General features: G+C 30.9%; 1 protein-coding gene across 2 annotated transcripts; it reads left to right on the top strand.

Moving 5' to 3' along the window:
* LOC120195173 (uncharacterized sugar kinase slr0537-like) lies at window positions 1-25,041 on the top strand. Of its 2 annotated transcripts, XM_039197263.1 has the most exons (6): window positions 1-532; window positions 1,462-1,724; window positions 5,011-5,128; window positions 5,766-5,974; window positions 6,120-6,577; window positions 25,029-25,041. In XM_039197263.1, the coding sequence occupies exons 1-5, from the start codon at window positions 143-145 to the stop codon at window positions 6,571-6,573; spliced, it is 1,434 nt and encodes a 477-aa protein (XP_039053194.1). In that variant the 5' UTR covers window positions 1-142; the 3' UTR covers window positions 6,574-6,577; window positions 25,029-25,041. The 2 variants fall into 2 exon arrangements, with proteins under 2 accessions (XP_039053194.1, XP_039053193.1); XM_039197262.1 differs by lacking the exon at window positions 25,029-25,041 and having other exon boundaries at window positions 6,120-6,712.
* Window positions 25,042-25,392: the final 351 nt, after the last annotated feature.

Raw genomic sequence — 25,392 nt, 5'->3', positions numbered from 1 at the left:
AACATCTTCGCTGGATGTCTCCCTTTGCCTCTGCTCTTAGTTTTCCTTCCTAAATCCAAAACCCAGAGTGCTCTTCCTTCCCTTATAGATATTCCCATTTTAGTTATAAAGACAAAAATTAAAAAATATTAAACTTTGAACTATGTCCTTCCTTAATTCCATTTCATCTCCTTCACAAATTTACTCCCTTTATTGCTCTCCATTTTTCTCTTGTTACCGTTTCCATTCTCCTTCGTTTCCTTCTTTATATTACCGCCACCATGGGAATCGGAGGATTATAAGAGAGTTTGGGTTTCTGCGTGATTTCAGAGGTGAAAGCATGGTGAATTTGGGCAAACAGAAGGGCGGGTTCTTTTTGGATTTTTCTGCTTGTAGTTCTAGAGGGAGTACTAGCTGTAGCAGTAGCGAAGGAGATAAATTTGGAAGTGAAGAAGAAGAGGAGGAGGAGGATGTCGATGATGTAGAAGAAGGTGCTCGGTCTATTTGTGCTTTGCCTGAGAGATGGGATGTTCTTGGCCTTGGTCAAGCCATGGTATGTTTCTTCACCATTTTTTAATTCATATCTTTGGTTGTTTTGAATTTATAGTTCCTTTGAATTTGAGCTTTTTCATTATCCTTTTTAGGGAAGTCTAGTGAGAAGATAAGGAAATTGATGTCAAAGATTCAAGCCATGTTTCTTAGAAAGGAAAATGGAAATTTGCTGATATATTTTCTTTTGTTCCTTTCAATCCTACCCTTTTCTGTTGTTTTTAAATCCTTAAGGCTTTGATAGTTTGTATAATAGCTAAAATATAATACACATTGAACATAATTGTGTTCTGTATAGAAATGAAATAATGAATTTTTGTCGGGCAAAAAGTTAAATAAATAGATATGATGCCTCATTTAGGATCTTGGTTGCTTTTTCTTACCTTTACTTGATAAACAAAAGGCATCTAGCAATCATAAGAACAAAGTAGAACCCTACTTGTTAATGACAAGATTAATCAAATTGGGGCTCAATTTATTTGTCTATTGGGAATCAGTAATGAATTTGACCAAGGGTCGCAGAATTGGTTCCATTCGTCTTGTATGATAATCTTCTATGTCTGTTAAGGCGTTCTTACTTGTTTGTGCTTTCTGGAGCTTTACTTAACAGGGAATTACAAGAAGTTGGGTCTTGAAATCGGATAAACTGGTGTAGAGAAACTTTATCTGATGGTATAGTGAGTCGATAGAACTTAAAAAAAATCAACTCTTTTGTCGGTCTGCTTTATTCATTTGTGAAAGTTGAATTTTTTTAATTCTCTGCAAATGCTGATAATTGATTGTAAGACATGGTTGCTTTTATTCTTAAAGCTTGTTCATATTGTCCTTTTTCTTTGTTTACTCTGAATTTACTTCCTGCTTATATTTCTTTTGTTTGCATGTGGAATTGAAAATATATTGAACTTTTCTATGCAATTTATGTACCAAATTCAGGTAGACTTTTCTGGTCTGGTGGATGATGAATTCTTGGAGAGGTTGGGATTAGAGAAGGGAACTAGGAAGGTTGTAAATCATGACGAGAGGGGTCGAGTTTTGCGGGCTATGGATGGTTGCAGCTATAAGGCAGCTGCAGGAGGTTCTCTTTCCAACAGCTTGGTGGCGTTGGCAAGGCTCGGTTATAAGCCCATCAGAGGCCCTGCTTTGAATGTAGCTATGGCAGGCAGCGTAGGGAGTGATCCATTGGGTGGCTTCTACAGGTCAGATTTTGCTTTCTGAAATATATTGTTCTTTTTTCTTTCTCAAGTTGTATAGTTGTGCGAAAATGTTACTGGAATTTCTGGGAAAAGATCTGAATCTGGTCCCTTTGTCAATTATCTGGTTTTATATAAAAAGTCAATTTAAGGACAACAAATAAAGGGAATAAACTTCATCAATTAAATTCAATCACCTGGCTCTTGACAATAATATAACATGTTATCTGAACTTTTTCGAATGCTATCTTAATTGAAAGAGTATTAAAACATTTTAATTATTTTAGTTCAAATAAAATATGATGTATAGGTTGATCTAGGTCATGTAGCCAAAACATTAAGCCACCTCTATATGCTAGGTAAATGACCTAGGCTATGTCTGGATAAACAATAATAAAAGAAAGGAAAGGATACATGTGCCTTTTATTTGGATAGTTAAAATTAGTAAAGGAACCATCCTTGTTTGGTTAAAGAGTGAAAAGGAAAGGTTGGAAACATGCAAGACTGAACTTGGTATCGGTGGATGCACATTTTAGTTGATTAACTGCTTTGCAAATAGTTGATTCATAAATGAAACAAGCCTGTTGAAGCTCCATTAACAATACAATATTTCCATAAATATTTTTTTTTCTGGTTGATTGTCCCCTTAATGTAGTGAACATCCTTCCATGTGCATTAAAGTCATCCCGGGAACGTTATTGAAAGTATTGACAAATATAAAAGAACTGCAGGGTATCAAGAGTCATATTGTTCCGATATATGTTTCTGTTTATGATGTTCATTTAATAAAAGCACCATGGAGGCTTTATGGAAATTGACCATGACCATAGCAAAGTAAAGATAAGATTTGAAGAATGTTTACTTCTAGCCTTGGATTTCTGTTAAATTGTTAATTCATTGTTTTGGTTGAATTTCTTCGGCAGCATAATATCTGGGCCTTAGTTACTAAGCCTTTTTCCCTTGCTTTCATTTGTGTTTTTTTTTCCTGTGCTCTCTTGTGCAACTCCTGTATACTTCTGTGTTCTGCCAGTTTGGCAAATAAAAGAAAAACAAAAGAAATTGTGATTCCTAGGGTATCTCTTGCGGTATCCAAAACTATTAGCTAAATTCTGGTTTGGGATATGTTCTGGATTCCTATGTCACATATAATCAGGTGGGAACCATTGATTAAGCAGACTTTGCTTGGCAAGCTTATGGTTTACTTTATTTCTTGTACCGGACTGTTTATTTTATTTTTCCTTCTAATCCAATGGAATTTCATTCTGTAACTTTTTTTCTTTCTAGGCTTACCTATTCTAGTACTCTTGTCTTGTCCAAATGTGTCCAAGTTTCTCGAGTCCTTCATGACTCTTATTTGTTAGGAATTTGTTAGTGGAAAATAACTAGCGCAATGTCAACTCTCACATACACACAAGACAATATCTAACTTGGTAGTTGGTTTGGCCCTAGTTGCCTACATAAGGAAAATCCACTATAAACATAGGGAGTGCATAAGGTTCAAACACTTGATAAACAAACTCTGAACTTGAGTCTCAAAACAAAATCAGGTTCTTTATTGCTTAGTTTTTAACATGTGTTTTACTGAACTTTTCACCACATCCCTACAAAACTCACCTCTCATAATGAGAGCTGGATTACATCACTCTCATATTCAATTCCTTGCCTTTTGGGAAAGATTTGGGTTGTGAGTCTAATGGCGCAGTAGTGTATCTATTGTCGGAAGACGATGGCGGGGGAAGGAGTAGAAGGTTCAGGTGATCTACACCATGCATTTTGTCTGGAGCTGGAAGTTCGGATGGTCTTTAGCCAACAAGACGTGGTGATGTGGTGGAAAGGCGGCTATATGCGTGTTTTGTTTTTGTTTTCTTATCATGTGTAAGCTCCGTGGCCTTTGAGTTAGAAGTTGGCTTTTATGGTTTTAGTCACCTGTCACCCTTGGCTTTTTTCTGGTTGTTTTGTTTGATTGAGTGTCTATCGGGCCTCGTTTAGGTTTTTTGTTTGGCCAGTCTTTTTTAGGCTGTTGTTGTTGCTTTGTTGGATTAGGCTGGTTCTGGTAGGATTGTTGGTGGCTGTTTTTGGTGTTTTGTTCATATTGGGGGTGGCTCCCTGGTTGTATCGTGTTCTTTCTATGGTTAATAAAATCTTAAGGCACTCTTTTCCTCCTTCCGCTGATTAAGGAGTTTCTCTATAAGCTCCTTTAATCATGAAGGAGGTTTTTAACGAGGCCTGCCAATTCCTATCAAAAAAAAAAAAAAAAAGACTCAAATACATTATTTGGTCACCAAGAAATCTTACTCTCCCTATGTTTATCGAGTAAATGCTTAGTGGAAAATAATTGGCGCAAGATCAACTGACACACACACACTAGACAATATCTAACTTGGTTCGGCCTTAGTTGCCTACATCTACAATGAAAGGAAAAACCATTATAAACACAGGGAGTGCCTAAAGTTCAAACGCTCAATAAACAAACCCTAAGCTTGAGTCTCAAAACAAAACCAGTTTCTATACTGCCTAGTTTTTAATTTGTGTTTTACCAAACTTTTCACCACATCCCTACAAAACGCACCTCTCGTACTGAGATTTGGATTACAATTCCCTCTAAATTCCAAAGGTTAAGACTCAAATCCATTATTTGTTCACCAAGAACTCATATTCTCCAAGATTTCTTATCTAATGCAAATATCTACTTGTTAAATAAACTTAGAAACCACGAAATATCAAATCAATATAATTATACCATGATCGAAATTAATTGCCAATTAATATCTTGAGTCAATATCTAATATTATTTCTGGTCTTGCATCACGTGTCTTCTCGCCGTGTACATAAGTGAAAAACGACATCGCAAAAAAATAAGAACACACAAGATTTACGATTTATGTAATAAACCCTAAAAGAGAAAAAATCACACTCAAAGGAGAGAGATTGACTATAAGAGGTTACAGGATGTTTTTGGCTTGATGAATGGCCCTAATCCCTATTATCTATTGATAGGGTTAATTACTGGAGCACAAAGAAATCTCATACTACAAGGTGCTTTATTTAATATGAATTACTAACAGTCTTGTTTCACCTTATTTCGTACCCCTTACAAGTTCAATCTTGTTAACCGTGTGGTAATTCTTTCTATAATCTAGGGTTTCTTGTATCTTCAATGTTTATTGTCGCTCCTGCATGTAGTTCTGAAATTGTTATTGAATTGACCAGTCATCATCAAAACTAGGGTATCTCTCTCGTTTGATATTTGTGATGGTCTTGTTGACAATAGATATACACTTTCTTGGTATAGGTCTAAACTACACCGAGCAAATGTGAATTTTCTTTCTGAACCTATCAAGGATGGAACAACTGGAACAGTGATCGTCCTCACAACTCCAGATGCTCAACGCACCATGCTTGCTTATCAGGTTAGATAGTCGTTACATAAATTTGGTGGTTCTTAATAATCTTGTTTCCTTTTTAGATTCAGTTGAGTTATGATTAGTATTTTTATTCTGTGTTAAAATTTTGGGGTTGCACACTCGATCTTTGCAGGCATTTGGTTCGATTGTTAGAAGAAAACAGATTACAGTTTTGTTAGTTATTTTGCAGATTATTAATATTCTCGGTTATGCTAGTTATCTGTTATAAGAATATGATGCTTTTCACTCTCACGTGAGTTGTAAGTGAAGAGTGATGCATCTTGTATTTAACTGTATAAAAGTGGTAAAGTGGAGTGTTGTTCTCCCTAGAGTTTTCGGGTCCGAGCAACTATGTCTACATGGTGTGTGCACATTGATAATAGGCTAAGAAAACATTTGCACAGATAACACCATGTAATCACCCCAGACTATTAAAAAAACTGTATAAAAGTGCTTAGATATTCCTTGTGAAAACTTCAGTCAAGAATAAGAGAGCTCATTTTCATGTTGCAACACTTTCTGCTGAATTCTTTTGTGCAATTTCCCTTATTGTGTAAAAGTTATTGAAGTGACGTTCTGCCATAAACTCTTGTATCGAATAGATTTGAGTGTGGAGTCCTAATAACTTCTTCTGCTATTTCAGGGGACATCATCGACTATTAATTATGATTCTTGCCTGGCTGGCTTAGTATCCAAGACAAATATATTTGTTGTTGAGGGTTATTTATTTGAACTTCCCGATACGATCAAAACTATTATAAGAGCATGTGAAGAAGCACGCAGGACAGGTGCCCTGATAGCAGTCACGGCATCTGATGTTTCCTGCATTGAAAGACACTACGATGATTTCTGGTAAGTTTGTCGTCTATTTTAGCCAACCTTGTTAAAATCGATAGTTTTTTGTAAAAATGTTCGGTAGGTCACGTATTCCGTAAGATAATATGATAGTGGTTGCATTTAGCTTTCGAATATTAATTGCCTTAGCTTTATTACTCAGGGAGATCGTCAGGAATTACACTGGCATCGTGTTTGCGAACAGTGATGAAGCAAGAGCTCTCTGCCATTTTTCCTCGAAGGAAAGCCCTATTTCAGCAACAAGGTATCTTAGCCACTTTGTTCCCTTCGTTTCGGTCACGGATGGACCTAGGGGATCTTACATAGGTGTAAAAGGAGAAGCTGTATATATTCCACCTTCTCCATGTGTTCCGATGGACACATGTGGTGCCGGTGATGCGTATGCTTCGGGTATTCTGTACGGCATATTACGAGGTGTCTCGGATTTGAAAGGTATGGGCACATTAGCAGCTAGGACTGCGGCCACGGTTGTCGGGCAACAGGGTACACGACTTAGGGTTCAGGATGCTGTTGATCTGGAACAGTCATTTGCGTTCAACGTCGAAAGTTCTAGTGTAGGTACGGATGTAGGGTTGGATCATATTTCGAGCTTGTGACGCGGTACTGTGAACTCTATATTGATTTCTAAATTCGTTCAGATCTCTTTATTTGTAGCTTGTATCCTTGTATATCTTCCTTCATAACATTGCTGGCAACTTATTTGTCTTGCCATTGATTCAAACATAACAGTCATTCCCATGTCATGCAGTATCAATGCTGTAAAATTATTATATCTCAATTCATCGAAGACAAACACGATATTTTCGACATGCATCCATAGTTTCAAATCATGCAGTTTCTGGGAAAATGATAGATTTTGCCCCATTCTATGTCTAGAATATAAACATGAGAACAGGTTCTGACCGGCAAGATTAACATTACCAGTCAAACAAGTCGCTGTAGCATCCTTGAGGCAGAGCAATGGGGGCATTTATGTTATATCAAGCTTGGTGCTTAGGGACGAAGGTGGTGACTCTTGAGCTGCACGGCGTAGAACTCGTGCAACTGTTGGGCAACAGATCAACTGCGTAGCATAGTTCTGCTATTTTGCATTTGATCAATAGCTTGTTGCAGCAGCAGTCGACGTAAGAATATTGCATATGTTCCGAACCTTTAAAGAGAATAACATTTTCTTTAATTACTGAGATCATAGGCTGAATTCAAAATCATGTATTATTTTATTAATGTAAGAGTTTGTAATTAAATTACATTAGCTTTATAACATCATTTAACGATGATAACGTAGGATTATTAATAATAAACATTGTTTGAGATTGTAATAGCTTTTATTTATTAGGTATTGAGAGTTTGAATAATTTTGTCATTTATTCTTATTATATTTTTGCACAAAATTTATTTAGATTAGCTGAAATAATTTGCTCACATTGATGATTGTTTCGTTTTTTGTTTTTTTATATATATTTAACAATGTTAGACGTGACATATGATTGTTTTAAATCATTTAATATATTAATTATATTAATAATACCTTCTCATTTAATATTGAAGGTTAAAATTATTAAAATATTATTCTAAAGATAGAATATATTTTTAAATAATATTATATTCAACCGATTAAATAGCATATTCTTATATTTTAATAAGATAAATCAAACTATATATCTAATAATATATCAAATAATTTTACATTTAAATAATTTCAGTTTTTATGAATCAAAACATCCTTTAAAGTCGTAGTGTCAATATATATATTAAATTTTTTTAATAGTATGGAGTGATTATAAGATATTATTTGTTCATAATATTTCTTAATCAATAATAAGGATTTTTAATTCAAAAATCACCCTAAAATGTAATAATACCGATCAGGCACCCATTCTCCAATATTTATCGGAGTAGCACCCTTTATGATAGAGAGAAAGGCGTGTTTCAAGAAACGTGCATTTATGACGTAGAGGGAAGACACGTTGCAAGGGGGCGCCTTCCAGGAGTTTTCAAGATGAATGTCAATTACTTATACGCATGGATATGTCACTTTTTTCAATTTCATTTCTCAATCATTTTCGTTTTTTTATTTCTACCTCACACTAAGTACTGCATATGACGCTTAGGTTATAAACTATTACCTCAAAGGTTTGAGTTCACGCTTCAAGAGTTGTAAGGAAAAAATGAGCAATGATACAATTACATTAGCTCTATCAACAAAGAAATGTGGACAAATGCATACGATGGTGGATATCAATATGGACATATGACAATCAACTTGGTCGAGACTATCAATATAACCTTAAAGAGGGCGCATCATTTATCAGTAACTGCTTTCGTTAAAATGACGTATTTTCATTCTGGTAAGCTTTTTGCCAAGCTCGGGGAGACAAGCTCTAACTTGGATGCAAAACGACCATGTTTATCACCCAAGATTAGTAACATATCTACAGGAAAAAAGTTGCAACATCAAATGAAATGTTGGTAACTAACTTTTCTCAAACCCATGAATTATTTCGTGTCACATAAATGTCACGACCTCTTCAAGGGATTGAATCTAACTCTTTCAAAGTTAATCTACAAGAGAGGTGGTGTGACTGTGGGTTTTTTCAAGCTCTGGAGTATCCATGCTCCTATGTCATAGCAGCTTGCTCACACTCCCTTTGGACTATAAATGTTATGTGGATCCCATATATCAACTTTAGAAGTATTCAAGATATATGAATTTGAGTTCCCCCATAGGTAATGAAAAAACCTAAACGAGATTCAGACTTGGCTTACAATTATACGGGATTCATTCTTATTAAGGGAGGCAGGTCATCCAAAATCCACTCGAATTCATTGTGATATGGATATTCAAGAGACGTCAAAAGAAAATAAAAGATGTGGGCATTATAGAAACCTAGGCCACAATAGGAAAAATATCCATCTCTTTTATCATCACTTAACCGTTGAGCACCACTCATGTAATTGTAGTTTCTGAAATCTAAATTTATGTTATTTTCTTTTCTTTTACTTTTAATTAATGTGATTTAAGCTTGTTTATTTTACAAGATGTTGCTTTCTTTATATATATATATATGCAATTTAATGCTTAATATTCATTATTTTCGGTTTAAGATTCATTTCTTACAATCAAGATTTTAATTTTAATCTAACTCTAAACCATTTAAAACAAAAACCCTAAACCACTTTAAATAAACTAATCCACTTAAAACCCCTAAGCCATTTTAACATAAAAAATACTCTAACCCTAAACCACTTTAACCCAAAAAACATAAACTAAAAATCTTAAATTGTATATGGTTTAAAAAGCACGTGCCCCGAAACGCACCTTCAAAGGCGTGTCCACTAGGGTTGTAAAATCGGGTAATCGTTCAGGTTTCAGTCGGATCCTGTCAGGTCGGGTAAAATCGAATACAGGTCAAGTCAGGTAAACTTGATGCTTCGAATCGGATCAGGTCGGGTCCATGTCAAATTAGGTCGAGTCATTTTTAGGTTGATTTGACACCAGATACAGTTCAGGTTCAGGTCGGGTTACTTTCAGTTCAGATCGATGCCAGTTCAGGTCTGGAGCAGTTAAAAAGCAAGTTAATTCAGGTTCGGATGGACTTCAGGCGGATCTCGTTCAGATCGGGTCACATCATTGGCAGATAAAATTCAGGTCGGATGTTTATAGGATACGGATTGAGTTCAGGTCGGGGGTCGTTTTTATTTTTGGATTAATTATTTTATCATTTTTTGTGATTGTTGAATTGCAAGTTGTAATTGTATATGATTTCGAATAAATTACAAAAAAACATCATGGATCAATTTTGTAAAAAATATAAATTTAAGGACAAATTTGAAGAAATGTAAAATTACAAATAAAATTTTAAAATATAAATTAAACAACACACATAGGTAAGGGACCAAATCAAAATAAATTTAAAATGTGAGATTTAAATTAATATAAAAATGATTAAATTATATCCATTTAAAAAGTTATGGGCCAGTTAAAAAAATAAATAAAAACTAACAATGGGCCAAATGAAGATGCAAATATAAATTTAAGGACTAAATTGAATACATATAAAAGTGAAAGACTTAAAATTGAAATAAATTTAAAAACACAAAAGGATGAAATCGAGATAAATGCAAAATGTGAAGAAATAATAAAAAATATAGTAAATTACATTCATTTAAAAAAATGAAAAGAAAAACATAATATATATAATATAAGTTTATATATAAACTATATATATAAACTATATTTATATTATATACTATATAATTATTATAAGCTATATATATAAATTATGTTTATATGAACTATATATAAAAACTATGTATGTAAACTATATATGTATAAACTATAAAAATATAGTTTATAAACTATAATTTATATATATATATATATATATATATATATATATATATATATATATATATATATATATATATATATATATATATATATATGTATAAACTATAAAAAAATTAAGTATCGATTTAAAATAAATGATATATATATATATATATTCACATGAGTTTAATCAAAAAAAAATATTCACATGAGTGGTAGGAATTTAAATGTGAGAATTGACAAATTTTGATCTTATAATTGGCAAATTTAGAGGTGGGAAAATTTTTGGGAGAATTTTTGCAATTTGATTTTATAATTTAGAAATTTTTTAGGGAAATTTTCGGGCATGGCTGGAAGGTTTAGTGCTCAATGAAATGGATTGGGTTAATTAGGCCCTCAATCCTCCATCAATCAGAACTTTTTTATTTTCTTATTTGATTTTTTATTTTTTTTCATTTCAGTCATAGTTTAATTGTAAATCATTTATTGAATTTTTAATTCAATGCGATTTAGTCATGTATATAATTCTAATTATTTTTAATTTGCCCTTCTTTCTTTAATTTGCATAATTATTAAATGTTAATGTTAATTTTATAATATTTTATTTTAGTCACATATGTTTAATTATATATATATAAATTTATGTATATACTTTTATATATATATATATATATATATTATTCAAAGTAAGTGGTGGGAGAAAACTTTTTAAAAGAAAGATTTTGTTGTGTGAAAAATTTTAATTTTATTTGAGAATTTAGAGGGAAATTGGGAAATTTTAAGAATATAGGGAAATTGGGAATTTAGAGGGAAATTGAGAAATTTAGAGGGAATAGAAAATTTTGGAAAGTTGGCGCGAAATATAGTGTCCAACAAGATATTTTGGGTTAATTAGGCTCATGCTCCTCCAACAATCATCATTTTTCTACTTGTATTTGATTTTTAATTTCTTTGATTTTAATCATGGTTTAATTGTAAATATCTTCTTAAATTTTCAATTCGATGCAATTTAATCATGTATACATTCTAATTACTTTTAATTATATATATATATATATATATATATAAACTATATATGTATCAACTATATAAATATATAGTTTATAAATTATAATTTATATTATATATATATATGTATGTATAACTAATATAAGTAATCTATAGATTATATATATATATATATATTAGTTTATAGAAACACTATGCATAAACTATATAAAGTAATAAAATATATAGTTTATAGAAACCCTAAACCTTCAACCCTTACCCCTTAACCTTAACCCCTGAATTATATATGTAACTTATAGTACATGTATGTATAAACCATGTACAATATATACACTATATATATATACATACCTATATATATATATAAACTATATAAAGTAAATTACTTATATAGTTTATAGAAACACTATGCATAAACTATATAAAGTATATAGTTTATAGAATCCTAAATCATAAACCCTAAACCCTAAACCCAAAACATTAAACCCTAAATCACAAACCCTAATATAAACGGACTAGTACTAATGCATATATATTTGTAATAAAAGAGTGGGCTTATGTATTGGGCCTATGTAAACTAATGTAAATGGACTAGCACTAATGCAAATAGACTTATTTTTGGGTTTTATTATTACTTATTCATAACAACAAAATAAATGAGCTATTAATGTGAATTAACCTAACATACAACTAAAATACTAATTATGCAAATGAAATTAATATGACATGTACTACTATTTATGAACCATATAATAGGAAATGTGACATACTAATTATTTAACACCTAATTAATCATGTTTTATATAATTTACATTTAAATAATTTTATTAATTTTATTAAATAATTTTATATAATATGTATGTATAAACCATGTATAGTATATATATATATATATATATATATATATATATATATATATATAAAGTAAATTACTTATATAGTTTATAGAAACATTATGCATAAACTATATAAAGTTATAAATTATGTAGTTTATAGAAACCTTAAACCCTAAAATATAAACCATAAACCCTAAAACACAAACCCTAATGTAAATGGACTACCACTAATGCATATATATTTGTAATAAAAGAGTGGGCTTATGTAAACTAATGTAAATGGACTAGGACTAATGCAAATGGACTTATTTTTTTGTTTTATTATTTTTTATTCATAACAACAAAATAAATGGGCTATTAATGTGAATTAACCTATCATGCAACTAAAATAATAATGATGCAAATGAAATTAATATGACATGTACTACTATTTATGAACCATATAATATGCAATGTGACATACTAATTATTTAACACCTAATTAATCATGTTTTATATAATTTACATTAAAATAATTTTATTAAATAATTTTATATAATAGGTCTATTTATTAACTTAATTATCATAATAAATATTTATTATAACATTTAAAAAGTAATCATATTAATTTTCTAATTACATCTTAAACTAAAAAACTCATAATTTTATTAAAATATTATAATTTCGTCCATGGTAATATGTATATATAAACCATGTATAGTATATATATATATAAACTATATAAAGCAAATTACTTATATAGTTTATAGAAACATTATGCATAAACTATATAAAGTAATAAATTATATAGTTTATAGAAATCCTAAAACCTAAACCATAAACCCTAAACCCTAAACACTAAACATTAAACCCTAAATCAAAAACTCTAATGTAAATGGACTAGCACTAATGCATATATATTTGTAATAAAAGAGTGGACTTATGTATTGAGCCTACTAGCACTAATGCAAATGGACTTATTTTTGGGTTTTATTATTACTTGTTCATAAAAACAAAATAAATGGGCTATTAATGTGAATTAACCTAACATGCAACAAAAATACTAATTATGCAAATGAAATTAATATGACATGTACTACAATTTATGAACCATATAATATTCAATGTGACATACTAATTATTTAACACCTAATTAATCATGTTTTATATAATTTACAATTAAATAATTTTATTAATTTTATTAAATAATTTTATATAATATGTATGTATAAACCATGTATAGTATATATAAACTATATATATATATATATATATAAACTATATAAAGTAAATTACTTATATAGTTTATAGAAACATTATGCATAAACTATATAAAGTAATAAATTATATAGTTTATAGAAACCCTAAAATGTAAACCATAAACCCTAAACCATAAAAACTAAACATTAAACCCTAAATCACAAACCCTAATGTAAATGGACTAGCACTAATGCATATATATTTGTAATAAAAGATTGGGCTTATGCATTAGGCCTATGTAAACTAATATAAATGGATTAGCACTAATGCAAGTTGACTTATTTTTTGGTTTTATTATTACTTATTCATAACAACAAAATAAATGGGCTATTAATGTGAATTAACCTAACATGCAACTAAAATACTAATGATGCAAATGAGATTAATATGACATGTACTACTATTTATGAACAATATAATATGCAATGTGACATACTAATTATTTAACACCTAATTAATCATGTTTTATATAATTTACATTAAAATAATTTTATTAAATAATTTTATATAATAGGTATATTTATTAATTTAATTATCATAATAAATATTTATTATAACGTTTAAAAAGTAATCATATTAATTTTTTAATTACATCTTAAACTAAAAAAACTCATAATTTTATTAAATCTTATAATTTCGTCCATGGTAATATGTATATATAAACCATGTATAGTATATATATATACATATATATATATAAACTATATAAAGTAAATTACTTATATAGCTTATAGAAACATTATGCAAAAACTATATAAAGTAATAAATTATATAGTTTATAAAAATCCTAAATCCTAAACCCTAAACCCTAAACCCTAAACATTAAACCCTAAATCAAAAACTCTAATGTAAATGGACTAGCAGTAATGCATATATATTTGTAATAAAAGAGTGAGCTTATGTATTGGACCTACTAGCACTAATGCAAATGAACTTATTTTTGGGTTTTATTATTACTTGTTCATAACAACAAAATAAATGGGCTATTAATGTGAATTAACCTAACATGAAACTAAAATACTAATTATGCAAATGAAATTAATATAACATGTACTACAATTTATGAACCATATAATATGCAATGTGACATACAAATTATTTAACACCTAATTAATCATGCTTTATATAATTTAAATTTAAATAATTTTATTAATTTTATTAAATAATTTTATATAATATGTATGTATAAACCATGTATAGTATATATAAACTATATATATAAACTATATAAAGTAAATTACTTATATAGTTTATAGAGACATTATGCATAAACTATATAAAGTAATAAATTATGTATTTTATAGAAACCCTAAACCCTAAACCCTAAACTTTAAACCCTAAACTTTAAACCCTAAATCACAAAACCTATTATAAATGGACTAGCACTAATGCATATATATTTATAATAAAAGAGTAGCCTTATGTATTGGGCCTATGTAAACTAATATAAATGGACTAGCACTAATGCAAATGGACTTATTTTTTTGTTTTATTATTACTTATTCATAACAAAAAAATAAATGGGCTATTAATGTGAATTAACCTAACATGCAACTAAAATACTAATGATGCAAATGAAATTAATATGACATGTACTACTATTTATGAACCATATAATATGCAATGTGACATACTAATTATTTAACACCTAATCAATCATGTTTTATATAATTTACATTAAAATAATATTATTAAATAATTTTATATAATAGGTATATTTATTAATTTAAATATCATAATAAATATTTATTATAACATTTAAAAAGTAATCATATTAATTTTTTAATTACATCTTAAACTAAAAAACTCATAATTTTATTAAATTTATAATTTCGTCCATGGTAATATGTATATATAAACCATGTATATTATATATATATAGTTTATATATATATATTCATATATATATATATATATAAACTATATAAAGTAATAAATTATATAGTTTATAGAAATCCTAAAACCTAAATCTTAAACCCTAAACCCTAAACACTAAATATTAAACCCTAAATCACAAACTCTAATGTAAATGGACTAGCACTAATGCATATATATTTGTAATAAAAGAGTGGGCTTATGTATTGGACCTACTAGCACTAATGCAAATGGACTTATTTTTGGGTTTTATTATTACTTGTTCATAAAAACAAAATAATTGGGCTATTAATGTGAATTAACCTAACATGCAACTAAAATACTAAATATGAAAATGAAATTAATATGACATGTACTACAATTTATGAACCATATAATATGCAATGTGACATGCTAATTATTTAACACCTAATTAATCATGTTTTATATAATTTACATTTAATTAATTTTTATTAATTTTATTAAATAATTTTATATAATATGTATGTATAAACCATGTATAGTATATATAAACTATATAAAGTAAATTACTTATATAGTTTACAGAAACATTATGCATAAACTATATAAAGTAATAAATTATATAGTTTATAGAAACCCTAAACTATAAACACTAAACACTAAACATTAAACCCTAAATCACAAACCCTAATATAAATGGACTATCACTAATGCATATATATTTGTAATAAAAGAGTGAGATTATGTATTGGGCCTATGTAAACTAATGTAAATGGAATAGCACCAATGCAAATAGACTTTTTTTTTTGTTTTATTATTACTTATTCATAACAACAAAATAAATGGGCTGTTAATGTGAATTAACCTAACATGCAACTAAAATACTAATTTTGCAAATGAAATTAATATAACATGTACTACTATTTATGAACCATATAATATGCAATATGGCATACTGTTGAAAACATTTTGATGTTTCGATATAAAAAATTAAATTAAAAGAATTTTAATTTTGAAAATAATTTTCCTAAGCATATTCGATATATTAAATCAAATATCAAAATATTACTCAAAGTATTTCAAAGTTCATTTTAAATCCTTACTCAAGTGTAAAATTAAGTTTTAATCTTAAAATAATTTCAAAACGTTTTTACAAAATATTTCGAACCATTTCAAAGCGAAAAATTCCGGATTGCTCAGAGGGAACCGATTCCCCCCCAAGGGGGTACCGATTCCCCCTGAATGGTTTGGCTCCGAGAATTCCAGTATGCTCGGAGGGAACCGATTCCCCCCAGGGGGTACCGATTCCCCCCACTGTTCAACGGTCGAAATATTTGTATTTTACACTTAGGGAACCGATTCCCTATTAGGGGTACCGATTCCCCCACGCTCCAAGCAGAAATATTAATTGTTTTCACACTTAAACGGCTCCAAAAACTTCATTAATGATCCCCCAACGTTCAGAGGTGATTCAAGGTTTATTTAAGCAAGCTTAAAAGCCATTGATCAACAAGAAGAAACATCAAGCAACTAGAATCAAGAGAGAATCAAAGAGAAAGCATCAAACCTCAAGTTTCAACATTTCAAGCCTGTCTTTCATTCAATATTCATTTTTCTTTCAAGAATACTTATTGTGCTCAATTGTATTCATTCTTGAGTGTTCTTTTCTTTTTTCTAGAATTGTGCAAACAATCTACCTTGTGAGGATTTCATTGTAAGTTTGCAAATTTGTATTGTTCTCTTTGGGAGAGAGTGTTATCAAGAATTTGGGGTATAATTCTTGAGGGTTTATAAGGTTACTCTTTGTCCTCAAAAGAAAGACAAATTATTGAATTTGTGAAAAATCCTTAGTGTGGATAGCTAAGGTAGTGGACGTAGACTTTGGTTGAGAAAGTCGAACCACTCTAAATCGCTGTGCAAATTTCTTTCAATTTTCTGCAAAAGCTTCCACCAAAATTTTAATTACCAATTCACCCTCTCTTGGCTATATTCGTCAATTGATTAACTCAACAATTGACATCAGAGTCTAACTCATTTGAAGGTTAATCACCTCTTGAGTCGATTCGGGAAGAGTTACATCGATAATAAAGTCATCAATGGCCTCTACTTCAAACTTCGACTCCGATCTCGATTCGATGCCCGTCAACAGGCCTCCTTTCTTCAATGGGGTTAACTATGCCTATTGGAAAAATAGGATGATGTACTTCATTCAAGCAAGTGACATGGGAGCATGGAATGTCGTAGAAGAAGGATACATCAAGCCTCTCACTCATCTAAGATTATAGAGTGAAGGAGAGACAAAAATGTTCCAGCTCAACTCCAAAGCCATCCATATCATATTTTGTGCTCTTGGACCAAATGAATACGGAAGAGTTTCATCTTGTACAACTGCTAAAGAAATATAGGACAAACTTCAAGTCACTCATGAAGGTACCGATGAGGTAAAGAAATCTAAAATTAGTATTCTAACGCATAGCTATGAAAATTTTAGGATGAAACCAAATGTAGATATCAAAGCTATGACGGATAGATTTTCAACGATTGTCAATGGTCTCAAATCATATGGAGAGATCATTTCAAATGAAAAGCTTGTGAGGAAGTTAGTCTACTCCCTTCCAAAATCGTGGCAATCAAAGAAGACGGCAATCATCGAGTCTAAGGACCTAATGTCCTTAACTCTTGAAGAGCTAATCGGTTCACTCCTCACTCATGAAATGATGCTTGAAGATGAGGTAGACCTTGATAAGATTGAAGAGACACCAAAGGAGAAGGAGAAGAAGAAAAATATTGGAGTTGCTCTCAAATCACAAAAGATGAGAGTGATTCGAATGAAGATGACGATGATGAGGAAATGGCATTATTTGCCAAACGGTTCAGAAAAATGATGAGACCTTACCGAGGAAGAAAATTCAAACGAAATGAAGGCCTCAAAAATGAACCAAAAGAGAATGACCCGATCATTTGCTATGAATGCAAAAAGTCGGGGCATGTCAAATATGATTGCCCACAATTGAAGAGAAATGGTCAATCAAAGAATAAGCATAAGGCTCATGTGGCTACATGGAGCGATGAAGAAGGTTCTGATGAAGAAGAACAAGAAGTAGCAAACTTGTGCTTGATGGCATTCGGGGAAGATTCTAAGGTAACCTCTTACTCATCTGATTTTGATGATATATCCTATGATGGGCTATTAGAGGAATATAATGGGTTGGCTTCGGATTATGAGAAATTGTTTTTAAAATATAAAAATGATGTTTCAAAATTGAAAAATGAAAATAAACTCATATCCAAAACCAATAACGATCTTGAAAGTAAAATCAAAGATTTGCAAATCAAACTAGAAGAGTTTGAAAAGAAAATTTTGGATTTGCAAAATTTACTTTCAAAGGTCAATGATGATCATCAAAAGAAAATTGATGATTTTAAAACTTCTTTTGATAAAGTTGGAACAAAACGTTTTGAAAATGGAGAAAATTCAAAATCTAACTTTGTTAGAAAAAGTATTAAAAACTACAATCATAGAGGTCCCCAAATAACCTCTAATGGAAAAATCGTTTGAAGTATATGGGTTCCTAAAGAGCTCATTACTACTAAAGATAAGGATATCCTACACAAAATGGATACCTAAGGGGACTAGGATTTTGGAAACTAATGGATATGGACCCAAAAGAATTTGGGTACCAAAAATTAGAAATTAATCTATGTTTGTAGGAAAAGGAGCATTGCTACAAGGCATGGGAAAAAATCTAAATTCATGGTTGTTGAGTTAATCGATTAACGAATATGGCCAAGAGGGGGGTGAATTGGCAATTAAAATTTTGGTGGAAGCTTTTGCAGAAAATTGAAAGAAATTTGCACAGCGATTTAGAGTGGTTCGACTTTCTCAACCAAAGTCTACGTCCACTACCTTAGCTATCCACACTAAGGATTTTCCACAAATTCACTAATTTGTCTTTCTTTTGAGGACAAAGAGTAACCTTACAAATCCTCAAGAATTATACCCCAAATTCTTGAGAACACTATCTCCCAAAGAGAACAATACAAATTTGCAAACTTACAAGGAAATCCTCACAAGGTAAATTGTTTGCACAATTCTAGAACAAAGAAAAGAACACTCAAGAATGAATACAATTGAGCACAATAAGTGTTCTTGAAAGCAAAATGAATATTGAATGAAAAATAGGCTTGAAATGCTCAAACTTGAGGTTTGATGCTTTCTCTTTGATTCTCTCTTGATTCTAGTTGCTTGATGTTTCTTGTTCTTGATCAATGGCTTCTAAGATTGCTTAAATACACCTTGAATCACTTCTAAACGTTGGGGATCATTAATGAAGTTTTTGGAGCCGTTTAAGTGTGAAAACAATTAATATTTCTTCTTGGAGCGTGGGGGGAATCGGTACCCCTAATGGGGAATCGGTTCCCTAGGTGTAAAATTCAAATATTTCGACCGTTGAACAGTGGGGGGAATCGGTACCCCCTGGGGGGAATCGGTTCCCTCCGAGCATATTAAAATTCTCAGAGCCAAACCATTCAGGGGGAATCGGTTCCCTCTGAGCAATCTGGATTTTTTGGCTTTGAAATGGTTCGAAATATTTTGTAAAATCGTTTTGAAATTATTTTAAGATTAAAACTTAATTTTACACTTGAGTAAGGATTTAAAATGAACTTTGAAATACTTTGAGTAATATTTTGATATTCGATTTAATATATCGAATATGCTTAGAAAAAATCTTTTTCAAAATTAAAATTCTTTTAATTTAATTTGTTATATCGAAACATCAAAATGTTTTCAACAATCTCCCCCTTTTTGATATAACAAAACATTTTAAGATTTTCTCATTTCAAAATGAATTTTGATTTTGAAAATACTACTCCCCCTTACTTTAACACTACTCCTCTTCAAAACTCCCTTTTTAATTTAATAACATTTCTCCCCCTTTTTGTTAAATCAAAAAGATTCGTAAAAGAATTTAAACAAGGTTTTGAAATCATTTGGCCAAGTGATTATATATAGTTTAAGCTGCTAAGATCACAATCAAGAGAAACGTTAGCCATTAGTTTCATAATCAATATTCATAAATAATGTGACATGGCAAAATTGGTCATATATCTAACATGATGTAAATGATGCAATAATGAAGAAATTTAACTACACCAAATATATAAGTTCAAACATCTATAATCCATCAAATAAGTTCAAATATCCAACAACAAAAAGAAAACAATCCAAAAACATTCAAAATGTTTAAACAATAAGCTTGAAGTTCAAAGTACTAAAGCAAAACCCATAATCAAGCATCCGTAGGAGGATCGAGAGGAGGAAAACGAGCTCGCATAACGACCATTTCATGAGTGAGTTCATTAATACGAGCGTTAGTTGCTTCATTGTTTGCACGCATCTCCTGGAGAATTTCCAATTGTTGAGCTCCCATTGTGGATAAATGAGACTCTATAGAAGTAAAACGCGAATCTATGGTAGCATATCAGAAATCAAATGTCTCCATAAAAGATTGAAAATATGGAGGCATTTGATTTGTTTGTTGTGCTTGCTCTTCGGGCTGCTCAAGCTCATCTTCGGCTTCATCGATGTCTCGCATTAATTGTTCAAGCTCGGGATCGTCGTCAGCTTCTGGTGGAGCTCGTGAAGAACTAGCTCCCGAGTATTTTCAGAAGATCGAACCCATTCACCGGTTTCCTTATCCTTTATCCATCCCGCTCTCGTTAAGGAAAGAAGATTAATTTGTTTCTTTAAAGGAAAGACGATATCTAGACCTAATCTAAGCCCGGATTTAGAAAAAAGATTACTCAGAATGCAACCGTAAACTAAAGATGAACAGAGTTTCTTGTTAGGAACAAGATTTACGGTTTCAACGATTTCAGCAAAAATAATCTGAGGTAGGTTTATTTTAATACTGTTTTGGAATCAATGTAACCACTAAAGATATAAAGCACGAAGAGTAGAGTAACGACCTTCGGATGGTCGAAACCACCAAGAAATCATTAGATGAAGAAAACGATCATGAAGGTCTACGACACTCGCACTATCCCTTCTTTTATAACGAGAACCTAAAACCTATTTTTCATTTGATATACCATCATTATCTAATCCTAATGCTTTGGCTATGTAAGCCGAGTTAATATGTAAGAATTATCCTAGGAGGTAGGAACGAACTTCTATGGTTTCAGTTTGAGCTCGGTTTTTGACACAAACGGCATTAGAATAAAAGATATGAACAAGTTGATGGTAAACTATGGGTTAAAGGTCACAAAGTTTATCAAATTTCCACTCTTGTAAAAGAGGAAGATATCTAAAATCGATATCTAACATAGCTTGACGAGAAGGGATACATTCTTCTATAATTTTGTAAGAGTCAAAATATTGATAATACCAAAAACGATGATTTCTAGGACCAGAATGATTGAAGCACGAGTTTTGGATAGTCATATTAGGATCAATAGGATTAGGATTAGGAATTGGAATTTCAGGAATAGGAGGAGGATTTGGAGGTGGATTTGGTTGATGGTGTGAGCGACTAGATGATGACCTAGCACGTTTAGGATTGGACATGGTTTAGGAAGTCGGAATAGAATAGATAACCTGCAATTTAGAAAACACATGTATGCAATTCAATCAATCCTAAAACTCAATTGAGTCCTCAATATTTCAAGGTTCTCTAAATCAATCCTAATGGGCAAAGTTTTTGAAAACTATTGAAAAATAAGATTTTGAAAAACAATATATGTATATTTTTCATAACAACAACATAATTCAATTAAAACACAATAATTTGAAAACAAATTTTTTTTTATTTCGAAAATTTCAAAAATTTTGGAAAAAGTCTTGTGTTTGTAATGAAATTAGTTGTAATATCTAGTTTCTAATAACTAAACAATCAATTCCCGATCACTATTTCTATCTAGAACTAATTAAAACTAATCATATGTTCAAAATCAATGAAAAATAGAGATTTTAAAAAAATTTACCTTGAAAGATGAGATTGAGTGAATTTTGATGTTGTTTGCACGATTTTAATGATGCTAGCAGGTTTAGAAGATGATATTTAAAGAGAATTCTGATTAAAAATGTTGTTTTGAGGCAAAGTGGAGATATGGAGAGAGTAGAGAAGAGAAACGACGGTAATGAGAGAAGAGGGTTTGAGCAAAATATGAGGTTCTTCCCGATAAAACTAGAACCCCAGGGGGTATCGATTCCCCTATGGGGGGAATCGGTTCCCCTTCAAAGGGGGAATCGGTTCCCTCATGGGGGTATCGATTCCCTCTGCACCAAAATGCTAAAATCCGATTTTAAACACACAAAATGCTAAATTAATTTTCTCTAGTGGTATTGGCAACTCATATATTGAAAATTAATCACGTTCAAACAATCAAATTAATCTTTAAACTATATTTGAACATAAAGTTAATTTTCATTAAGAATCATAAACTCCCCCTAACTAATAGCAATGAATGCAATAAAAAATTACTATTCTAAGGATTTTTCATTTAGTCTTAAAAGTGCTAAAATTATTTTAAACACTAAGTGAAGATAGATTGGTCAAACCTAATTCTCTACTAAGTGTCCAAATTTTTTCCTTGTCTAAAGGTTTTGTAAAGATATCCGCTAATTGGTGCAAAGTATCAACAAATTCTAGAACTACATCTTCCTTAGTGACATGGTCTCTAATGAAGTGATGTCTTATTTCAATGTGCTTAGTTCTAGAGTGTTGGATGGGATTTTTAGTGAGACAAATACCACTAGTATTGTCACACTTAATAGGAATGGTACCTACTTCAATTCCATAATAAAAAAGTTGTTGTTTCATCCATAAAACTTGTGCACAACAACTACCAGCTGAAATGTATTCGGCTTCAGTGGTAGATAATGCAACACAATTTTGTTTCTTTGAAAACCAAGAAATCAACATATTTCCAAGGAATTGGCAAGTACCGGAGGTGGTTTTCCTATCTAATTTGCATCCTCCATTATCCGCATCAGAAAAGGCATGCAAGCTTAAGATAGAGTCTCTAGGATACCAAAGTCCTAAACTAGGAGTGTCCTTAAGGTATCTAAAGATTCTCTTAACAGCTAGTAAATGTGTTTCCTTAGGACATGATTGAAATCTAGCACATAAGCAAACACTAAACATAATGTCCAGTCTACTTGCAGTTAGATAAAGAAAAGAGCCAATCATTGACCTATATAATTTAACATCTACACATTTACCTCTTTCATCTAAGTCAAGCTTTGTTAAAGAGCTCATTGGAGTGTCATGAGGTTTGCCATTTTCCAGTCCAAACTTCTTGAGCATATCTTTGACGTACTTAGCTTGATTGATGAAGATGCCATCTTTTCTTTGCTTGATTTGGAGTCCCAAGAAAAATTAGAGCTCCCCCATCGTGCTCATCTCAAACTCACTTTGCATTAGCTTAGAAAATTCTTGGCAAAGAACATTATTAGTAGAACCAAATATTATATCATCAACATAAGTTTGAACTACTAATAAATCTTTACCTTTATGCTTTAAAAACAATGTAGTGTCAACCTTTTTCAATTAAAAAGTTTGACAATCTTTCATACCAAGCTCTAGGAGCTTGTTTTAAACCATAAAGCACTTTTGTCAATTTAAGAACATGATCCAGAAATTTTGAATCTTCAAAACCTGAAGGTTGTTCCACATACACTTCTTCCTTTATAAAACCATTTAAAAATGCACTTTTAACATCCATTTGATATAATTTAAATTCATGAAAACATGCAAATGCTAATAACATTCTAATTGCTTCCATCATAGCCACGGGAGCGTATGTTTCATCATAGTCTATGCCCTCTTCTTGAGTATACACTTGAGCAACAAGTCTAACCTTGTTTCTCACTATATTACCACTCTCATCAAGCTTATTTCTAAATACCCATCTAGTACCTACAGTAGATTTATTACTAGGCCTTTCAACTAATGTCCATACTTTACTTCTCTCAAATTGATTTAATTCTTCTTGCATAGCCATAATTTAATGTTCATCTTTTAATGCTTCTTTAATATTCTTAGGCTCTATGCATGAAATAAATGCAACATAATTACAAATATTTCTAAGAGAAGATCGAGTTGTTACCCCTTTGGATGGATCACCTATAATCTCACTATCCTTGACATAGTTGTACTCTCTTGGATAAGATACTTCCCTTTCTTCAATGGTTGGATTCTCAAGAGGATCATGAGTTACCTCATCTTTTGTTTCTTCCTTTGATGATGGTTCTTCAACGTCATGTCTAACTTCATTTGTATTTATAATACCTACATCATCATTCACACAAGAATCCTTCCTCGGAAGGGGATTATCATCGAAAACAACATGTATAGACTCTTCTACAACTAAAGTTCTTTTATTAAATACTCGATAAGCTTTAGAATTTAAGGAATAACCCAGAAAAAATTCCTTCATCACTTTTAGCATCAAATTTGCCAAGGTTTTCTTTACCGTTGTTCAAAACAAAACATTTACATCCAAAAGGATGAAAATAGATAATGTTAGGCTTTTTTATTTTTGAAAATTTCATATGGAGTTTTCTTTAAAATTGGCCTAATCATTACTCGATTTATAACATAACAAGCGGTATTTGTGGCTTCCGCCCAAAAATATTTTGGCAAATTATTTTCACAAAGCATGGTTCTAGCCATTTCTTCTAAAGTTCAATTTTTTCTCTCAACAACTCCATTTTGTTGAGGGGTTCTAGGTGATGAAAAATTATGGCTAATACCATTAGAATTACAAAACTCAATAAATCCAATATTTTCAAATTCAGTGCCATGATCACTCCTAACACTAGTTATAGAGTAACCTTTTCCATTTTGGATTATTTTTGAAAATGTGATGAAATGTTCTAATGCTTCATCTTTAGTGCTTAAATATAGAACCCAAGTATATCTAGAATAGTCTTCTACCAAGACAAATGCATATTGTTTTCTACCCAAACTAGTAGTCCTAGTTGGCCCAAAAAGATCTATATGGATTAATTGTAATACTGTACTGTTGATACGTCATTAATGGATTTAAAAGGAACTCACTTTTGTTTTCCTTTAGCACAAGCATCACAAATTTTATCATTATCAAATTTAAGCTTAGGCAACCCTCGAACTAAATCACCTTGAATTAGTCGTTGCAAAACA

This window comes from Hibiscus syriacus, unplaced genomic scaffold (assembly GCF_006381635.1).
Source record: "Hibiscus syriacus cultivar Baekdansim isolate YM2019G1 unplaced genomic scaffold, ASM638163v2 tig00117009_pilon, whole genome shotgun sequence".
NCBI classification, from domain to species: Eukaryota; Viridiplantae; Streptophyta; class Magnoliopsida; order Malvales; family Malvaceae; genus Hibiscus; species Hibiscus syriacus.
The sequence above is the reverse complement of the archived record's forward strand: the minus strand, read 5'-3'. Positions and strand labels throughout refer to the sequence as shown.

Excerpts from the sequence above, each read along its gene's own strand:
- LOC120195173 (XM_039197263.1), top strand. The coding sequence starts at position 143 with ATGTCCTTCCTTAATTCCATTTCATCTCCTTCACAAATTTACTCCCTT. Across the intron at positions 1,725-5,010 it reads CCATTGGGTGGCTTCTACAG|GTCTAAACTACACCGAGCAA; the intron begins GTCAGATTTTGC and ends TTCTTGGTATAG. Across the intron at positions 5,975-6,119 it reads AGACACTACGATGATTTCTG|GGAGATCGTCAGGAATTACA; the intron begins GTAAGTTTGTCG and ends TTTATTACTCAG.